This window comes from Ruditapes philippinarum, unplaced genomic scaffold (assembly GCF_026571515.1).
Source record: "Ruditapes philippinarum isolate M1 unplaced genomic scaffold, ASM2657151v2 ctg6533_1_1_1_1, whole genome shotgun sequence".
NCBI lineage: Eukaryota > Metazoa > Mollusca > Bivalvia > Venerida > Veneridae > Ruditapes > Ruditapes philippinarum.
The window spans coordinates 512-20977 of record NW_026862088.1 but is presented as its reverse complement, the minus strand read 5'-3'; the positions used below and the strand labels follow the sequence as shown (position 1 = coordinate 20977).

The 20466-nt window shown below is 31.2% G+C and overlaps 1 protein-coding gene and 1 long non-coding RNA gene across 2 annotated transcripts; both read left to right on the top strand.

Moving 5' to 3' along the window:
• The first annotated feature begins 4975 nt into the window (after nucleotides 1–4975).
• On the top strand, nucleotides 4976–8354 carry LOC132717871 (uncharacterized). Its single transcript, XR_009624000.1, has 4 exons — nucleotides 4976–5164; nucleotides 7005–7069; nucleotides 7937–8014; nucleotides 8278–8354. It is a non-coding gene; the product is annotated as an uncharacterized LOC132717871 (long non-coding RNA).
• A 587-nt stretch (nucleotides 8355–8941) lies between these two features.
• LOC132717870 (neurocan core protein-like) lies at nucleotides 8942–13902 on the top strand. Its single transcript, XM_060701448.1, has 5 exons — nucleotides 8942–9034; nucleotides 9271–9476; nucleotides 12705–12798; nucleotides 13042–13254; nucleotides 13425–13902. Exons 1-5 carry the CDS (start codon nucleotides 8944–8946, stop codon nucleotides 13430–13432), a joined length of 612 nt encoding a protein of 203 aa, XP_060557431.1. The 5' UTR covers nucleotides 8942–8943; the 3' UTR covers nucleotides 13433–13902.
• The last annotated feature ends 6564 nt before the right edge of the window (nucleotides 13903–20466 follow it).

Sequence of the window (20466 nt, the reverse complement as noted above, 5' to 3'; positions counted from 1 at the left end):
TTGTGAAGTCAGCGGCCAGCGGTTAAAAAATTTAATGTTGCAAAATGTTATTCAAACAATAAAAAGGTCATTTAATGACGTTCTTAAGACATTTTTTATTATTTTAAAGAATAAATAAAAAGAATAAAATCACTTTTAGATTTTTTTTATTTAATCATTTTTTTGTGAAGTCAGCGGTCAGCGGTCAAAACATTTAATGTCGCATTAAATGCCTTTTTATTGTTTGAATAACATTTCATTAACATTAAAAGTTTTGGCCTCTGGCCGCTGACTTCACAAAAAAATCTAAAATAAAAAAAATTCTCAAAGTCATTATTTTCTTTTTATATATCCTTTAAATAATAAGAAATGTCTTTAGAACTTCATTAAATGCCGTATCATTGTTTAAATAACATTTCTGCAACATTAAAATTTGAGGCCACTGGCCGCTGGGCTGCCCGGCAGCTAACTTCACACCGCGGGCCGCCCGGCCGCCAACTTCACGCCGCCAGCCGCTGGGCCGCTGTCGCCAACTTTATGCCGCGTGGCCGCTAGGCCGCCAACTCCACACATCTATAAGAGTGTGTCTTAACATTCAGTCAAATCCATCTCTAAAACGTATCATGCATGTCGACTTTGAATATACCATATATTGATATGAAAAATGAGTATGCCATTAAAGTCTAAGAAATTCGTGCATAAAATAGGGTGAATTGTGCACCTCTTGTGAAAAGAATGAAACTTTGCACAGTTGTTGTTTGATACAATCCTTTTGAATGAAGCCTGGGATCCGGATTGTGAGAATCCAATATGGCCCCCAAAATCCAAGATGGCCGCCTTATGTTAAAATTTTCAGAATATTTTAGTGATTAAGCTGTAGTCATAACTAGAACAGTATGAAATAGTACCAATCCTTGTATGTATTTCACATTAAATAATATTCACGCCTCGGATGCCGGCAGTGCAAATCCGAAATTGCCACCAAAAATCCAAGATGGCCGTCATATATAATTTTTTTTGGAATATTTAAGTTTCTCAGCTGTAGTCAAAACAGATCAGTATGAAATAACACCACTTTATTATATCGCATATTTATTTATATTCAGGCAACCATATCAAAATTGTTAGAATGCTATAGTTTTTTCAGCTGTTGTCGCCATTTAACAACAGAATGAAATAAAACCGATTTATGATTATTTTATCACACCTGTATTTGTATTCAAGCCTCTGATCTAGGTTTTACTAATCCAACATGGTCGCAAAAATCCAACATGGCCGCCGCATTAAAATTTTCAGATTATATAAGTTGTAAGATGTAATCATTTTCAGATTAGTATGAAATAACATAAAAAACATTATATTAAATGCCTGTTGAATATATCACCACGAGGATAACCTATTTAAAATATCAACATGGCTGCCAAAGTTAAATATGCCCGCAAAACCTAATCGTATAATTATGAAACGGTTGAAAAGCATCCGTTTTATTTTTCATATTGAAGCATGCCCATAATTAAATTGTCTAAGGTTTATTTATTTACTTGGTTTTAGAACAAAATAAAAGAAACAAAAGAACGCTTAAAACCATAAATTTGTGGTTAAACCATCTTATTATTTTACTACCTGCCCCTGAATAAGACTTTCTTTGCAACAACAGCAAGTAACTTGCAATCAAACTAAGCAGTGCCTTATTCCAATTATTTAATAGGTAGCTATTTCATTCGTTTAATATGTAGCTGACCTCATTTTGGGTCATTCTGCAAAATATAAAGGAATAGTATAGGACCTTTTGCATATTCTTACCAACAGATAATCAATTTTCCCTAAAAAAACTTAATAATTTCAAAGATTCAAAGCTATTAATTTGTATTTTGATTAGAATGAAAAGTATAACGTTACCAAAAACTACTGGAACTAGTTTATGTTCTGAGTCAAAAGGAGCCAGTTCTTAGAAAATTGTTTCTGGGTACTAAGCGAGTAATGTGCAGAAAATGTAAGAAATATTGATATTTCAATATTTTCAGAACAGAACAGAGCATGAATTTTATTTATAAGATTTGAGCAATTCACCCCTCTTCCATAACATGATTGTTCATTATTGTGTCAAAGTCAATGATATAATGATATTATATAATATTGACAATAACAGTAACTGTTGTATATATAACAAAAGAAGGTTGGTAGTAGGGACATACATATCATATGGAACTCGTGCTCAATGTCTCTAGATTGACATATATTAAAAGTGCTTTTCTACCTTTCTATTCTATTCTGACCATATCGTCTAGTTCCAATCATTAAGCAATGTGCAGATATCCTAAACGTGGTAACAATAGATCTATATTTTTTTATACATAAAATACTCAAGTACTGCGCATATTCCAATTGGTGCTTTAAATGTTTATATAAATGTAATACTAAATGTAATGTTTTTCGCATAACGAAACGGTTTCGTTTTGATTTTGACGCACTTGTGTTGTATTTTTTGATATTAAGACAACTGGGGCCGTCTTTGCAATCAGCAGTTTTGCATGGTGTCAAAATCAGGCATATCACAGCTATTGGTAGGACATCATAGAGTGCTCGACTGTTCTCAGCGCTTGATATCTAAAAATTCTGTATATCTAAAAGGGCCATAATTCTGTCAAGTCGGTGATAGAGTTTTTGGTCTATGACAGTGACCTTTTATGTTCACAAATGAGTGAATTAGTTTTCAACCTATTCCATTATGTAATTTTTACAAAACACACTTGCATGCAAAACCTTAGCCAAACTGTAAAGCTGACGCCATTTGTGTATAATATCGTCCCAATTCTTCAAAACATCAGATAAATGATGTACCCGCATGGTTTTATCCATAAGTGCAAGTATTTTTCTGTGTGAATGAAACCTGTATGTGCAGATTTATGCAAGAAATGCCAGTTTATTATTGTGTTATGAAGAGTGTTAATCATATGAATCATCTTTCTTATAGAAATTTGTCCACAAATTGACATTAAGTGGCGGCCATCTTGGATTTTGAAGCCATATTGAATTTTATTTCCCATGCTACTACAGCATTTTCCAAGTTATTACTTTTATTGGCCTACAATGTCAATTTATATCATTTTAATGCATATGTAGCCCCATTTTGTCATGTCCTATGTACATTGTACATTTTGGCGGCCATCTTGGATTTTGGCAGCCATCTTGGATTCTTAAAAAAGTGAATCCCAGGCTGAAATGAATTGAAATACTTTTTCCTGCCACCAGGGTCTTTCAAATAGAATGGTCTGGAGACAGACCAATTTTACGAAAAATGCTGTCTCGGTTGAGTTACGTGAAAGGGTTATCTACCGAACATGATATGGCATTCAAAAATCAAATTATAAGATAATGTTTTGTTAAATCAATAAAAAAATACTAAAAACTAACTCTGACTACATTATATTATCAGTTTTTACTTTAAAAATAACAATTTTATAGATTTGCAATGAAATGAGAATTTTTTTCCTGGTGTCAAGGTTAAAATCTACTGCTCATATTAAAAAATAGCCCCGAGTTTCATGAGCTTTTTTACCTTCATGCATTGTTTAATGACAAAATAAAAATTGATTTTACAGGGAAAAGTTGTTATTTAATCGTATCATGCAGTTGAAATAAAAAGGAGGCCCGATTGAATCTAAAAGCATCCTGCAATAGAAGCTAGACAATTTTGCAAAAGATAGAAGCAGGAAATGCCGTGATTAAGATTTAACATTTGTTCAACCAGAATGCCTTTTAAACTACGCTCAACTACTGAACTAATCAAAATAGCAATCAGGGAGCTTCTTTTGACGATTAGATAGAAAGACAATGCATATTTTACAGCTTTGTTAAACATAACAAAACCGTATATATAAATATATATTTTGTTCCTGAAAATGAAAGACTTTTTAGAGTAAAATACAAAAACTAATCGTTTATTACCTGCAATCCCAAGACTTTACGAATTGATTGACTTACGTTAAATATCAATGGTATTAATAATTCTGACACATTTTGTTCAAGCGTTTTTATTTAATGTTAAATTATTGATGAAAATTAATGAGAACTTTGACAAACACTTGACTTGTAAGTTGAGAAATTTTGAATAAGTGATACAAATATAGTAAAATAGTTAATGGACCTATTTAATGAAACGGAAACCTAAAGCTAGCATTAGTCTGGCATAACCAACATTTGAGTTGTACTGCACTTGAAGTGGTACGGAAGAATGTAAAGAGATTTGCTTCATTACAGTAAAATACTGATGACCATTTGAGCGCAGCCATTAATACTTGCGAAAGAAATTGCCCAAGGTGTGCGAAATCGGCCTGTTTAGCGTCTTCTTTTGGATATTAATTATAGCCATAGTAACGGTAAAATTCGCAATAGACTTTAGTATAGATAGTATTTCTCGCCTTGGCTATTGTAGAACGAATTTTTCCTACTTTTCCTTTAATGAAATTTCAAATTTTCACATGAACAGGAAGCTTTTAAAAGTCGTCAATAAAAGTCACATCGAAACTTACCATTTAAAAGCATCAATGTTAATATTATATAGTGCATCATGCATGCTTAGCAAAAAGCTATTCCAAACTTACTATATATAATGACTACATGTATTAAATCAAATATATTTTTTTCCAAACACCAATTAATTCAAAAGTTAATTCTAAGATTCCTCTTGATTTTGTCACACACACACACACACACACGCACACACGCACGCACGCACGCACGCACGCACGCACACACACACACACACACTCGCACGCACACTCGCACGCACGCACACACATAAGCAAATAAAATGAAAGCTTTCTTTGTATTAAGATCCTTCATACTTGCAACATGACAAGAATTGTACAAAAATCATGAATTCAATCAAGTGCGGATGAACGGGGATAGTTGTGTCTATTAATTTTTTATATATTCAGAAAAGTTGACATGACATTAAACGCAAAATACTTATATCATTCATCCGACAATAACAACATGTGTTACTTCAATTTGCTTATAAAATTCATTAGTTTTATGATAGCGTTTTGAAACATTTGTTTCGTTATTAAGTTTCTACGTTCTTTATTCGTTTTTTTTGTATAAATTCTCCATGTTAAACGATGCTTCTTATCATTACACGTTGGATTAAGATTAGGATAGAGGATAACCTGCATCAGTGAATGTAAGTACTTTGATATTATTCAACAGTAATTTTGTTTTCAGATTTACTGACTGGTATATTGTGCTGTTATCATAATGATATCGAGCAATTGGATATTTTCATTATTTTGAAATATTTGAAATATATTTTGCTCTTATTTACCTTTTAAACGGTTACATGGAACTATTTTGTGTCGAGTATGAACATCGTACTTATTTTGTACATGCAAGAGGAAACGCGACATAGCATTGCGATTATTAAGATTGAAGCTAAAATATAATCATATTTTATTACTGTCATCACCTTAAGACATTTTTATATTCAAATAATGTTAAAATCTCAAAATATTGTTCATATTTTCATTTTATCAATAAGCAAATTTAGGATACAAGTTTATAATAAAGTTAACAGATGGTTTAATCTTCAACTAATGTATCCAAAGCATCAAGCAACATTGATCTGTCATTTTTGACAATTTAAAATATATAAAAAAGATATATATTAAAAGAAATGAAAACACAGTTTCAAGACAATACTTCTATTATTAACTTAAACCTTAGTTTAAAGAAAATTAAATGATTTTGCAAACATTGTCGAATGTACAAAATGAAGTATTGTAAAATTAATGAAATGTCAAAAAAATGCCTAAGATGTATTGAGGAAAATACTTTATTTACAGTAATTTTGTTTATATAATCTTTTTGTTCAGATTTACTGACAGGTGTATTGTGCTGTAATCATAATGATATCGAGCAATTGGATACTTTGTATTTTTTGGAAGATTATTTTTGAACACTGTACTTATTTTGTACATACAAGAGGAAACGCGACATAGCATTGCGATTATTAAAATTTAAGCTAAAATATAATCATATTTTATTAACGTCATTACTTAAAGACATCTTTATATTCAAATAATGTTAAAATTTCAAAATATTGTTCATATTTTCATTATATCAATAAGCAGATTAGGATACAAGTTTATAATAAAGATATATAAAAAAGAGATATATTTAAAGAAATAAAAACACAGTTTCAGAGCAATACTTATATTATAAACCTAAACCTTAGTTTAAGGAATATTAAATGATTTTGCAAAACATTGTCGACTATACAAAATGAAGTACATGTATTGTAAAATTAATTCAACTTTGATATATGAAGTTTCAAAAAAATGCCTAGGATATTTAGTAAAAAAGAAATGCTTCAATAATACAAACATTGTCGGATAGAGTATTAAAATTGCTATAAAATAGTATATTATTAAGTGCAACACAGATTGGTAATAGCTTGTAAAATATTCATTTTTTTATTAAAACATGAACATTGATTTAATAAGAACAAAACTTGTCAAGATTTGATATTGCAGACTAGAGCATTTACTATATAAAGAAACTACATGTAAAAACTAATGTGGTAGATGAAACTGGTTGAAAGCATGCAGTTCTCCCGTCTTATCCTTTAAGCAATGGCGTGATAAAATTCTTATGATAAAAGTAGTGTATATATTTTTTAAATATACATTGTATTTTGCATAAGACTTGGCACCGAGGTTATAGATAAATATTCTTATCTCAAACTTAGATCTCAGGTATTTGATTTGTCAGAACAACTACAGATTGTGCACTAACCAATGAAAAGTTTTGGATTTAAGACAAATCTCATAAATGGTTTATAACCTCGAGGTTTGGACCGTGAATACTTTTAAATGTCTTCTACATTATTGTATATATTTATTGTTGTTTTTTTTTCAATTTATTATAATCGACCTATTGAAGGCGTCTCCCTTTAATCTGTGAACCAACAATTGTTATGTGACAATATTCGATTGTAATTATGGATAATCTTTTCATTTTTTTAGCATTCAAATAACATTTGGTTATTGCTGAGAGTCAAAACATGTTCAAAGGATTTATATTATTTACGGTAAGTTTTCATGTAATTAAGTTTAACCGTAAAAGGCACATTATGCCTCAGAAATAAATACTTTTTCATTCTTTAAAATAGATTAACATGAGTTTTATAATGTTAAAATATGGTTTTAGATCATTTTAGAGGCATATCTCCTTAACAGAGTAGCGCTGAATGTGAAATAAACTAGCAAAAGGTAAACATAGTAGTATTTTGACTTCCATTTAAAGTATTAAAACATTAACCTTTACTTATTTGCCGAAATGTAACAGATGCACAAGACGGTTCAGGTATTTGACCAATGAGTATTTTTTTTGGAATATATAATAGTGCACAAAAAGCTTTTGAGAAATGAAAACAAAAGTATTTCTGGGTCATAATGAGCCTTTAAGGTCAAGTACCGTTACTGCTTACCAACATTATGCAGTATAAACTCTGCTGAGCAAAACCCTTTGAGAGATAAATATTTCGGTTGTTGCTTAGAGGGGTTGCTCTAAGAGGTAACATGTAGTGGAAACCTTTAATTTGAGGAGAAATTGTTGTTTTAGAGGGAATTACTCCTCAGATGGCCGCTCTGCAAAGGTCATACTAAATGTATTTATCATGAAGATTTAATGATTTAAAGTGACATACTTTTAACGTATTTAAAACATTCATTTATGAGAGAACAGTCATTAAGTAATCTTGATATACAGATAACCATAAAAGAATTGACACCGATTTTACAAGATTATTCACAAATGCTAAAAGCTTGACCAGATATTACTCACAAAAATTAAAAAAGAAAATAATGAAATAAAAAAAATAAATTAAATGAAAAAAAATCTCTCAAAAGGACTTTGTACACTTACCCGATGCAGTCTATTGTTATGTTCTTTTTAGACTATTTTACCATTAGCATATGGTATATGGTGGGCCAACGGAACACCGTATTATGGAAATTGTGATTCGCATGCCGAGGTAAATTCAATACTTTGCAGCTAGAATGATAAAGATAGTTTGATAACATTCGATGTAGCTTAAACTTGCTCGAGAGCACACACAGTTAAGTGACAGATCTTAAGTGCTGTAAATAAATTAAATTATTCAACTGTTTTGAGATATATGTCGTTTTGTTACTTTTGTACTTAGATTGTGTTGAAAACATTATAACAAAATGCTAACGGGTCAATGTAATTTAATTTTGAAACAATTTAGATTTATGAATCTTGTTATTTAAACAGTGCCCTAATGATACTGCCTGTTTGAGGCCAGGCTTTGGCAGCGCTGATACTTCGGCACAGAAGAAATGTTACCGATGTGTGTGAACTACGTTTATTTATTACATCAAATGATAATAAGTATTAATAGTTTAGTTTATACAAATTTATTTTAGTTCGATTGTGTTGGAAGCAATAAACTTATTGAAACACTCTCAAATTCGTTCTTGGAACTAACCAGTACTAGGCAATAAATGTAAAGTTTCTTGCTCAAGAAAACAACGGCTTGCCCCTGATGACAGGGTTTGAACCCACGCGGTCAGCAATCCATAGATTACCGGTGCAATCCTTAGATTACAAGTCCGACGCGTTAACCACTCGGCCACGCCGCCACTAAGCAATTAGATAAGTTTAATCATTGAAAAGAACATTGCAGGCAAATATGAGAACAAGAGAACCGCATGAGAGAACACATGGTTCTATTTGATTGTTGTAATAATTCCTGAATTTTTATTACACTTGATTCGTCTACAAAGAATCTTTATAAGTTTAGTCAATATTTTTTGTGTTTAGAGTTACATTTACTTTAAACTACCATTGATACCGTACTCAAATAAATGTTGTATTTGTGCATTTTTATTTTTATTATATTCAAAGGCATTCAAACCCTTAATAATTATAGGCTTTTGCATGGAACAAGAACAGTGTTACTTCAAAAGTAGGAGGTTTGTTGCCTGTAATTGTACAAATTCCGGGTTCACAGGATGTCACTGCCAAAGAAGTAAGTATCAAATATCAGTTTGACGTTGGTTATTATCTTATTATCTAATGCACCTCAGAAGGTTACAAACATTCCATATTAATCGATATAAATCCAAATTAAACAAAAATTTGAAAGCATCAGCTTGTGTTAATATCTTTCTTTCTTCATTATAACTTTCCTTTTAAGCAGTAATTTATCATTATTGTTATTAAAAACAAAACACACTTTTATCGCACATTACTTGCCCTTAACAGACATTGACGACTGTCAGCCAAATCCATGCCAAAATGATGGCACGTGTACAGATGCCATCAATAACTACACATGCACGTGTCCAGAAGGATACTCTGGTCGTGACTGTGAAAGTGTGTTAGTGGAGACATGCGAAGGCGATTGGCAGTTGTTTAAAAGTAGCTGTTATTGGCGCAGTTCAAGTGCTCTTAATTGGACTGCGGCGGAGGTAAGAGTTATATTGGACCTCATCTCCATAACATTACTAATTTCAAAATATAATTGAATTGTATGAGATGACTGGAGAAAATATATTTTTTATTTTTGAAACTTATTTCTTTTTTCATCTTATCTATTTTATTTATTTATTTATCTATCAATTTATACTTGTAATATTTATTATGTCATTTATCCAATTTATTTCATTTATTTATTCATTATTTATTCATTCATTGTTCATTTTTTATTTTTTTTATATATTCATTTATCCTTCACTTATTTTATTTATTAATTTTATTTATTTATTCATTCATTTATTCATTTGTCTAACTTTCTATCTAATTTACCACTTATTGTTTTTTCATTAATGAATTTGTTCCAAAGCAGAATATGTTAATGATCATTGACTTAAATCCTCACAATCCTTTAGCATTCTAATTGATATAATAACCTTTACATCACTAATTAAGCTGTTTAAGCGACTTTATGCAAAGCAACTTGGCTGTTTTGAGTCTGTCATACAGAATTATATATACCTGAAGACGAATTAAATTTGAATGTTCAAAACTGGTATTTATATAAGTACAATAAGCCATAACAACACGTTGTTGATGTTGCTATTCGAGGGGGTTTGGTTTTAAATAGGAGGGGAAAAAACAAGCACAAAACCACAAGATCGGAAATGTTGTAAACTCGGTTTGATTGAGTCTGATCATGGACGGTTCTGGAAAGTACCAGCTACCGTCCACACACCCTAGCACCGGCTTAAGCCTGGAGTAAAACTGACGCTATAAAAGTCGTGAGAAGACTTTAAATTCCAGGAAAACTTGCCGTGTAAAACATCTTGTTTCCCTCTATGCATCAATTGGAGAACAAAACGTAATAAAATTTCCTAAAAGCGGATTCGAACAAATAACAGCGAAAATATTTTTATGAAAAGACACATTGCATCCGAAATGCTATCAGTTTTATTTCATTTTTGTATCCTATTATAGTAGTTTGACATACAGATGGACTAGATTTTGCTTCTTTTGCTTTGTTGACATTTGTATTACATTTAAAGTGACCTAGTATTTTGTATGGAAGTCAAATTACTGACATGATAGCTTATCCTCATGGTCTGAGAGAAATAACATTCTAGTCAATGAGCAGAATGGATTTAGGAGTACTGTAGACCACTTGTCGTCACTTACAAATATCATTGATACAAGGAAGAAATTAAGGCAGTTAACATACTGTCATTTATAGATTTTAAAAAAGACTAAATTGAAAGAAGCTTATTATGGACAAAAAAAATTGAATCTAAAGTTGGTATAAATGGTAAAATAATGCTAGCGATGAAACCTGTTTACAATAATGTGTCATCTAGTGTGAGGATAAATGGTTTATAAACTGACTGGTTTAATGTTCAATTTGGTCTTAGACAGGGGTGTAGCTTGTCACCTCTCCTCTTTAATCTGTTTATCAATGATTTACCTATTACTATAAAGTCAGCAGACAAAGCAATAATTATTGATAATGAGAAACTTTGTGTTTTACTCTTTGCTGATGACATAGTATTGATATCTGAAAATGAAATTGATCTTCAATTTATGCTCAATATTTTAAGTGATTAGTGTAAAAGTAACTCTATGATTATTAATTCAACTAAGAGTAGTATTGTATCTATCTATTTTTATTATTGGATGTACATTTGGATTTTAATGTAACAGCAAAATGCGTTGCTCAAAGTGCCTTTGGGTTGCTAATTGCGAAATCTAAAGCTATTGGAGGAGTTCTATATGATGCTTTCAAGAAACTTTTTGATAGCCTGGTATGGCCTGTAATAGCCTACGGTGCGTCAGTTTGGGGAACCAAGTCGTTCTCTTGTATCAATGCCGTACAAGCTCGAGCGATGCGTTTTTATCTTGGGACTGGAAAGTATACACCCAACAATCATTGAACAATGCTGTGTATAGGGAATTAGCCCGACAACCCCCACATTTTAGGATGTGGAAGTCTGTTTCTCAGCAATGGTATAGACTTACGACAATTGATGCTTTTAGAATACTATAAGATTTTTATGTTTTGTAATAGCAGAAGCAATAACAAATGTAAATATTGGCAATACCAATTTAAGTGTCATTTGTCAAATTTAAACTTAATGCAAGTGACAGATAGATATGATACATTTTTACAAAGGAATTTCTGTGATAGGGTAATGAATGCTTCTATAAAAGTTTTTTTATTGGTTCTTGGCACACACATATTTACAGTGAGGTTGGCCCTTCGAGGCAAGGTAGAAATAAGTTAAGAACTTATGTCTAAAAGTCAGAAATCAGCATTAGCTAAATTCAGATGTGGTGTAGCTTCAATTAGACTGGAGACCGGGAGATATGAAAACATCCAAGAGAACTTTAGATTATGTCCGATATGTAAACTCTCAATTGAAAATGAGATTCGTGTTCTGTTCGAATGCTTTGCCTACCATGATCTTATACGGATGTTAATTTCTAAATCCATGAAAATAGATTATAACTTTGTTAATCTCAATAACCAGGTTGTCTCCAACAAGGATATTGTAAGGGAAACTGCCAAAACCTGTTGTGCTATTTTAAAAGAAATAAATAAATTGTTATATAAATAACTTTTATCTTGCAATATTATTTGTAATCTTAGTAATACATCTTTTACTTTCTTGGTGTTATTGTATGTGAAACTTACAATAACATTTTTTATGGTTCAGTTAACTAACTTTTATGGCAGACCAAAGTACCTTTGTAAATTAATTTTAGTTTACTCTGATTAAAGTTAGACCCATATTTTTTACTATATTGCAGATAACAGGAAATTTTGTCATAGTATTGAGTTGTCAAGATTTTATAAGACTTTTATGTAGATTACCAGATTAGCAAGGGTATTTTAGCTTTTAACTGTTGATATTTAGATTATGTTTAAGTTACAAGTTATATAACCACGAGAAGAGAGGTAACTCTTCAGTACATATTGGAAGTATTTGCAATATGGGCTGAGGAGTTGTCTCCCCTGTCACTATCAGAACAGGCACTTTTATGATTTTTTGTTTTACAATTTGTAATTGAAATATTGTAAATTGTGTATTGTGATTATATGTATTTAACATGTTCCTGTGTGTTTTGAAATTGTTTTAGAAGAATAATTATATACATATATAAAACTTCACTTAAGTGTATGTTACATGCCTAATTACAACATACAGGATCTTTAATAATATTGACAGGATGATTGTGTCGCTTTGGGAGGACATCTTGTCGAGATAACAAGTATTTCAGAAGAAGACACCGTACAATCACTTGGCGCAGGAGCAGGAGCATGTAAATATTTATCATTTTTGCAAATAATATTTTCAATGCGCGTGTCTCTGACTATCATTTGTAAAGCAAGAGTATCGTTGTTTAAAAGGGAAATACAAAGTATGAGGTCTGTTTTATGAGACAATTTATCAATGTTCTGTGTATTGTATATTTTTCATGAATCTCAATTATGCTAGGGCATTTAATATTAAATAAAGTCATATGCTCTTATAATGACTTATATTGTTTTATTTTTTCTGACAGCTTTCATTGGATTAAATGATATAGATACTGAAGGCGTGCATGTCTGGATTTCGTCAGGAAATAACGCGTCAGGAACGTTTACAAACTGGAAAAGCGGACAGCCAGATAACGTCGATGGTGGGGAAGACTGTGTTGAAATGGCCGCTGCAGGACAATGGTTCGATGTACCTTGCTCGCTGTCGAGAATGTACGTCTGTGAACGCCCGCCCATATGTACGTAAATTTACTAATTAATGTCTTGTAATCATTTGTTTTGTCTGTGTAATTGCGTTTGTGTACTTTTGTTATTGTTGCTATTTCCTTTTTGCAAATTACCAGATATCAAATCAATAACAACTGTTTGTTAAATTTTCATAACTTGACTTGTCTTGTTATTTTTACAGTTGTCTAACCAATGGTATCGAATGGACTTTGACAAGGACAAATGCAAAACTGCAAAATGGACATGTAATTCTCAACCAGACAACTAAAACAGCAAAAAAGAAGATAAATCTAAATTTTCAGCCACTCAGAGCTTTGAATAATTGCAAAAATCACACATGCAAGAAATAATTATTAGCATATAATCTGTTTATTATATTTCAAAACACGAAACATGTAGTAAACGATGTATTTCTGGCAATTTGTTTTCTCCAATAAAATGATTGTTTGATGATTAGCTAGTTAACCAATTATAAATAGGGCATACAATCAATAATAAAATTATTATAGTAAATGTGTAAATTTGATTCATCTGTCTACAATTAAAAACATGATTTGTCTACAATTAAAGAACATTTTTGATTCTGTTTGATTCTCTTTTTGTTGCACAGCATTTAAAGATGTATTTGTTATAATCCCAACTAACAACAAAAGAAAACAATAAAAACCTGTTATCAATATGAATGATAACTTTTTGAATTTTGTGCTGCTTTCTTACACAGAGTGACAGCATATCTCCTTACTCAACATTAGGAAATGGATATTAGTAAGGAAGTGATATCGTTCCTATATAAATCGTACAGGTCTAGGTATTGCTTACCGTCTCATCATAAACCATATTTGTGCCATTTTTTAAAAAATCCTTAGACACATAAATGAGTTATTTTAACTGCTGACTTTTTACTTTGAAGTAAGACATTGACGTAGGAGCTACGGGTTTGGGTCTTGTGCATGACACACTGTCTCACCATGCTACACATTTGTGCGAAGTTGTTTCAAAATCCCTTGATGCACGTCAACGTTATGGGCCGGAAAGTATTCTCCAAATGCTAACATTTGACCCTTAAGTGTAACATTTACCTAGGTTGCAAAGGTCTTGGTCTTGCGCATGACACACCGTCTCTTTTGTCATATTATTATGTTGTTTTTATTGCTTCCTATGGATCATCCCCTTACTTGATTGTAAAGTGATACTATTCCCATCCAAGTAAAACTGCTGAAAACGTGAGCGGGTTAAAGATATAATAACTTGACCTTTGCCATTAGTGCGCCCAATTTGATTTTTGGTACGAAATAATAATCATTTATCCACGAGACAAATGAAAATGTCCTTTTATATCATTCAAAAGTTGACCAATTGTCAATGGATAGATAAAATTGATCATTTATTATGCATATAATATCACTAGGTGCAACAGTTAGTTTAATATTTGAATAGCAAAAAATACAGAAAGATAGAATCCCTAAAAAAGGCCAAAACGGCATAATTCAAAATGTTGCCGACTCGGTTTGATTACGCCTGTTCATGGACGGTTGTGGGAATAGCAAGTTACAATCCCCTGGAACAGGCTTCAAAATAAAGAGAAACACAGAATCTCTACAAATCGCACAAATTGAAAACGTTTTTCATTTCAATTTTGATATAGATATGTGTTGTGTTTAGAAATAACTTTATTAAAGCCAAAAGTTCGGCTAAATTTGATTATTTTAGCAAAATAAAAAGCAATTTGTCCTATTTCAGTAAATATTCCCTACTCATTTTCTGGAAATTTGTTAAAACCTTAAAAGCTTCAGAAAATTATAGTTCCAGTTCAAGTTTAGATGACTTTAAAAAAACTATCTTATGTTTTTTTGATTTTCAATTCATATGTGAATTTCCATATACCGAGCGGGACAAAGATATTAATTTTGAATTGCTAGATAAAAATGACAATAACTTAAAGGAAAATAAAACGCAATATCAACTTTGAAGCGTACTAAATCGTCGCTCTAATTCCACAGTGTCTTAACTCCAATTTTGGTAAAGATGAGTGTGTGGTATCAAAATGTTCCTTATTTTTAGCCTATCTTATGGTATAAACAGCATCACTGTAGCAATATATTGAACAGACAGAATGCTGTATGTCTGAAAATTGCGAAAAAGATAACGATCATGATATCGTAAGTTCTAAACCAACAGTTTATTTAAATTGTAGTCACAGTCATGATGCTGTCTTGACAAAATGGCAGATTATCAAAGATATGAGGAATTATTTTGTACGTTTAATTTGTCTGATAGCATGTAAGTTCTTTGCTTTGCATGGTGTCTTCATATCTTCAGATTTATATTTTATTGAACTGTTTCAAACCTTAAAAAGGAATAACTCTCTATTTATCCTTGTGCTAAATTCAGAGCACCATATTGTGTTATGAAATTCGTATAGCATGAAAATCGGATAATTCAATACAAACTTTCAATATTCACAAGTATCAACTGTAACTTGATACATAATTGATAATATGATTAATTGATTAACGTTACATTGTGCATATTCAAAATTAAAACGTTTTAAACCCCACTACATAGAGAATTTAATAAATCTAAGGAAATAAATGACAAAATTCTACGGTTGATCAGCGTATGACAGCTTTTTCTGATACTGTTTATGACATGTCATTTCAATGTTTTGGTAAAACCTTTCATAATCGTTCTATACGGAAGAAGAAAAAAGAAAGAAAAACGTTTTGGTTAAAAAATTATTGTAAAAAAAGGTAAAAGCGATTTCTATGATTAGCAATTTTTTTTAAACTTCAGAGGAAAATAAATCATCTATGTTTAACTGTAGAAATGACTCTATTGAAGCCAAAAGTTCTGTTAAATTTGATTATTTTAGCCAAGAAAAAAAAGCAAATTGTCATATTTCAGTAAATATTCCCCACTCATTTCCTGGAAATTTGTTAAAACCTTAAAAGCTTCAGAACATTATAGTTCCAGATTAAGTTTTCCTTATTTTTAGCTATATCTAATGGTATAAACAACATCACTGTAGCGATATATTGAACGGGTCACAATGCTGTATGTCCAAAAATTGCAATAAAAATAACGTCCATAATATCGTAACTTCTAAACCAATAATTTATTAAGATTAAAGTCACGTGATGCTGTCTTGACAAAATGGCAGATTTTTTAAGGTATGATGGATTAATTTGTACGTTTTATTTCAAAGAAAAAAAGGTAAATAGTCCAATTTCAATAAAAAATTCCCCAGGCAAATCCTGGAAATTTGTTAAAAATTCTTTTTTGAAGTTCGAACAACTAGAGGGGATTTATACTATATAAAGAATAAACATGGAGTTAACCGATTTTTAGAGAACATTGATACACATAAGGGCATCGTGAATGACGTTCACTTCAAGAAATCATAATTGACGTTAAAATCCATGCTTGCAAAGCTGAAAGATGAAGGCAAAATGGGTACGGATCATCATCAACCGTTTGAAACAGCCCTTAGCAAACTGTACTCGTATTGGAAAATCCAGAAAGATTACAGGTAATGATAGGAGTATAATTTTTTTTGATATTATGATCTTAACTCTGCATACATGTATTTTAACCATATTATACTAATCTCATACTGAACAGTACTTGTGTAGGTCATATGTGAATATGAAAAAATAAAAAAATAAAGCATGAATGGATATTATGGATATAATGGATATGCAATTTTTATATTGATAAACACTTCCTACACAATGCAAATTTCATTTTATCTCCTATCTGTCCTTATGATTTGCATTTACATGAACTTTACATTTGGGTTTAATGTATGAATAATTATGTAAAATACTGGTGTTAATATATCAGACAGCATCCTGTGTCAAGTACGGTCATTTGTTGAGTACAAGCGTCAGCTGAATTCAGGGTACCAATACCAGTTCCAGAGAGTATACACAAGTGGGAATAGTGTAAAGAAGTTCAACAATAACAAACTCGGATATATAATATATTTCAGAAAACTATGGAATATTTCCACAAAACAAGATGACATTTTAGTAGTTTTCTCGGTTTATTAAAGTTAAATTAACTAGATAATTTTGATGTGTTTTATTTATAAATCTCAATTATAATAATTGTCAAAATCACTAGTATTTAGCAAAATAAATTTGCATATCTTAACATATATTTTTGAATCTTTCAGGAACTATGATGCAGACTTTGAGTAAGAAGGTGGATTTATCGGTGACATATTCTAACCACACTCTAAGAGCCACTTGAGTACACTTGCTTGATGAGGCACATGTGCCATCTCGCCATATAATGAGTGTGACTGGCCATGAAGCTGAAACAAGCTTGAAGACATATTCAGGATATAATGATTACAGCACAATAAAAGAATGTCAAACACAATTGATGATGCATGCAAAGATCCACCCATTAAGAATAAATCAATTGTTCCCAAAGAAAATCCCTTCTTTGGAAAAAGAAAATGTCTGTTTGATGAGTAACGTTATCAAAATGATTCATCTGACACAATGTCTAATGATGATGATTTTGATTACTTTCTCAGGAGTTTAGACTGTAACAACAACCCTGCTTCACCAGTACTGTGCAAACACTGCAGTTATCAGTTCCAACGGTTATTTACCCACGATTTATGCATACCAGACAATCCCCTATCCAGCAGCCTCTGCAGCAAATTATTAATACAACAATGACACATAATTCAAGATTTTCTCACCCACGGTATTTATAGTATAGGGTTTCAGCTAATAATGCACACAATCGCTGGAAAAAATGCAACTATTAACATCAATATTGATATGTATCAAAAGTGACATTATGCAGCTACCGTTTTGTTAAATAATAGTTAAATTGCAAAATAGCACAATCCAATTTCTAATTTTTAGTAATAGTACATTTATGTTAGTAATCACTGTGACATTTGGCTATTGTATTACATGTTTTTTTATTTATTTATTTTTTGTTTATTTTTTGTAATTTGTATCATGTTGTTTAACAAATATTAAATTTACAGTTTTACAGGAGTTTTGTGTTTTTAATAATCTTAGACATAATATTAAAACAATTACTGACAAGTCAACTTTTGAATATGACACTATTCTTACAATAAAACAGTAACTGACTAGTGGGCCATTTAATATGATGAAATATTTACCGACAATATGTCAAATTGAACTCAGTGATTGCCTCGACCAATATGACATTTTGCCGGTGAATATCACATCAGATTAAATGGCTAACTAGTCAATAATTGTAAAATATGTATCTACCCAGAAGCATGTGGTAAAGGGGTGATTGTTCTACTTATAAAAAGGAGACAAATACTTTACATCAAAATTTTCAAAAAAAAAATTGTAGTGAATGTTCTTGGTGGTATCAAAATAGAGAAAATACATGGAAGAATCCCAAAGAAAGCCCAACACGGCAAAATTGAATATGTTGCAGGCTCGGTTTGATTGAGTCTGTTCATGGACGGTACTCTGAAGTGCAAACTACTGTCTACGCCACCTAGCAACGGCTTAAGCAGAATTCAACATTTAACAAGAACTGGTACAATTTAGAATTTTGAAACATCCTCAGTTGTGTTCATACGGCGGTCATCATGGAACCGTCAATGTGACACGTAAGTGCCATTCCAAGAAAAGCGTATTATGGCCCCCAAATAAAAAACTGCGTGTGCCCAAAACAAGGAAACAATTGGTGAAACTAAATAAAATGGAATTTAGAAAAGGGATCAGCGGTTATGAAGCCTGCATATCACAGATAAGACGCCAAAAGACAAGTTTAAAAGCAGGCCACATATCCCAAGGGTGATTCACAGTGAGGAATACTGGAACCACGTCACAAGAAATCGTAAAAATATATAGTGTGAACAAAAATATATATAACAAAAGCTAGTTTGGATTTCGTGATGAGCGTTCTACATTGCTAAAGTTTACTTCATGCTATTATTCAGAAGGGTATTAAAGTAAAAGGTCCATCTATGTAAATTACTAACCCTTACGATATAATTTTAAATTCCCTATTTCTAATTTCTGTGCCACTTTTTATAATTTGTGTTTATAAAAAAATCACACTTAATTGTTAATCATGTTGTGCAATTCCGATATGAATTATACTATGTGCCAATTTCTTAACTAAATTTTTGACGTTTTTTAAATCACTCTTGTTGTATAAAACGTAATAATTGTCAAAATGTATTTTACAACTCGAAATGTACTTGTTTTAACTTCCGATAGTCTGTGTACAAATTTCTAATTCCTTTTATGGAAAAGCAAGACTTTGTTACATTTATTTTTACCATTTCTTATATTTATGTGGCAAGTCGTAGATGGTTTTTTTTGTATGAAATTTTATTGTTTATAATTCAATGTTTACGTAAACAAAGAATATAATGTTTTTCAAAACTTCAAAGTTAACTTTTCGAAATTAATAGATGAAAATTTTAAATTTAGCCTGTTATGGGACTTTACAATCATTTGACATAAATAGATTACACGGCTCCCCTTACTTAAGGGTTCAGCACTTACAAAATATTTATAATACATTTTGCCTTCAGGATTTGTGTGACAAAATGATATGTTTCACACTATTGATTATCTAAAATTCCAAACAAACATATAAGAAAATGTCACATAGAAATTGGAAACTAGGTCAAAGAACATTAGAATTAAAATTGTCATAGTATCCATGCAATGACAGATATGTACATGCAAAAGCAAAAATGAGTCATTTACATGAATGGATTTCACTTATAAATTTAAGAAAAAGTTATTTACATAGATAGATTTTAATTCGCAAGCAAGAATAAGTAAAGTTCCATAATGGCGGATACCCCCTTCCATAGTCACAATCGTATCATCGTGCTTCGCCATCGAATTATCGTATTGTCACCATCGTACTTTCCTTTTTTTCTCAAAAAAAAATGTACTGGCCCGACCGGAACACCATTGCTTTCAGCGTTTGTTCTATAAAAAAAATAGCAAATATCTTTTTCATTATGTCAGCCTATTGTGCCGAAAGGTACTGAATTCAAGGAGGCCACTAAAATTATGTGATACTAGTATTCAAGATTTTTGAAGTTTTATTTATTTTTGTTTTTAGTTATGGCGCTTTGAAGAAGGATTTTATAGGAGGTGGTTTTGCAACTTTCGAGCCAGACTCTTACAATATTATGCAATATTTCTACATGTGCTGCAACCAAAATACTGACAGACATCTGT

Coding starts and splice junctions, on each gene's coding strand:
- LOC132717870 (XM_060701448.1), top strand. CDS start 8,944: ATGGAACAAGAACAGTGTTACTTCAAAAGTAGGAGGTTTGTTGCCTGT. Junction 9,477..12,704: donor TTAATTGGACTGCGGCGGAG/GTAAGAGTTATA, acceptor TAATATTGACAG/GATGATTGTGTCGCTTTGGG. Junction 12,799..13,041: donor TGGCGCAGGAGCAGGAGCAT/GTAAATATTTAT, acceptor TTTTTCTGACAG/CTTTCATTGGATTAAATGAT.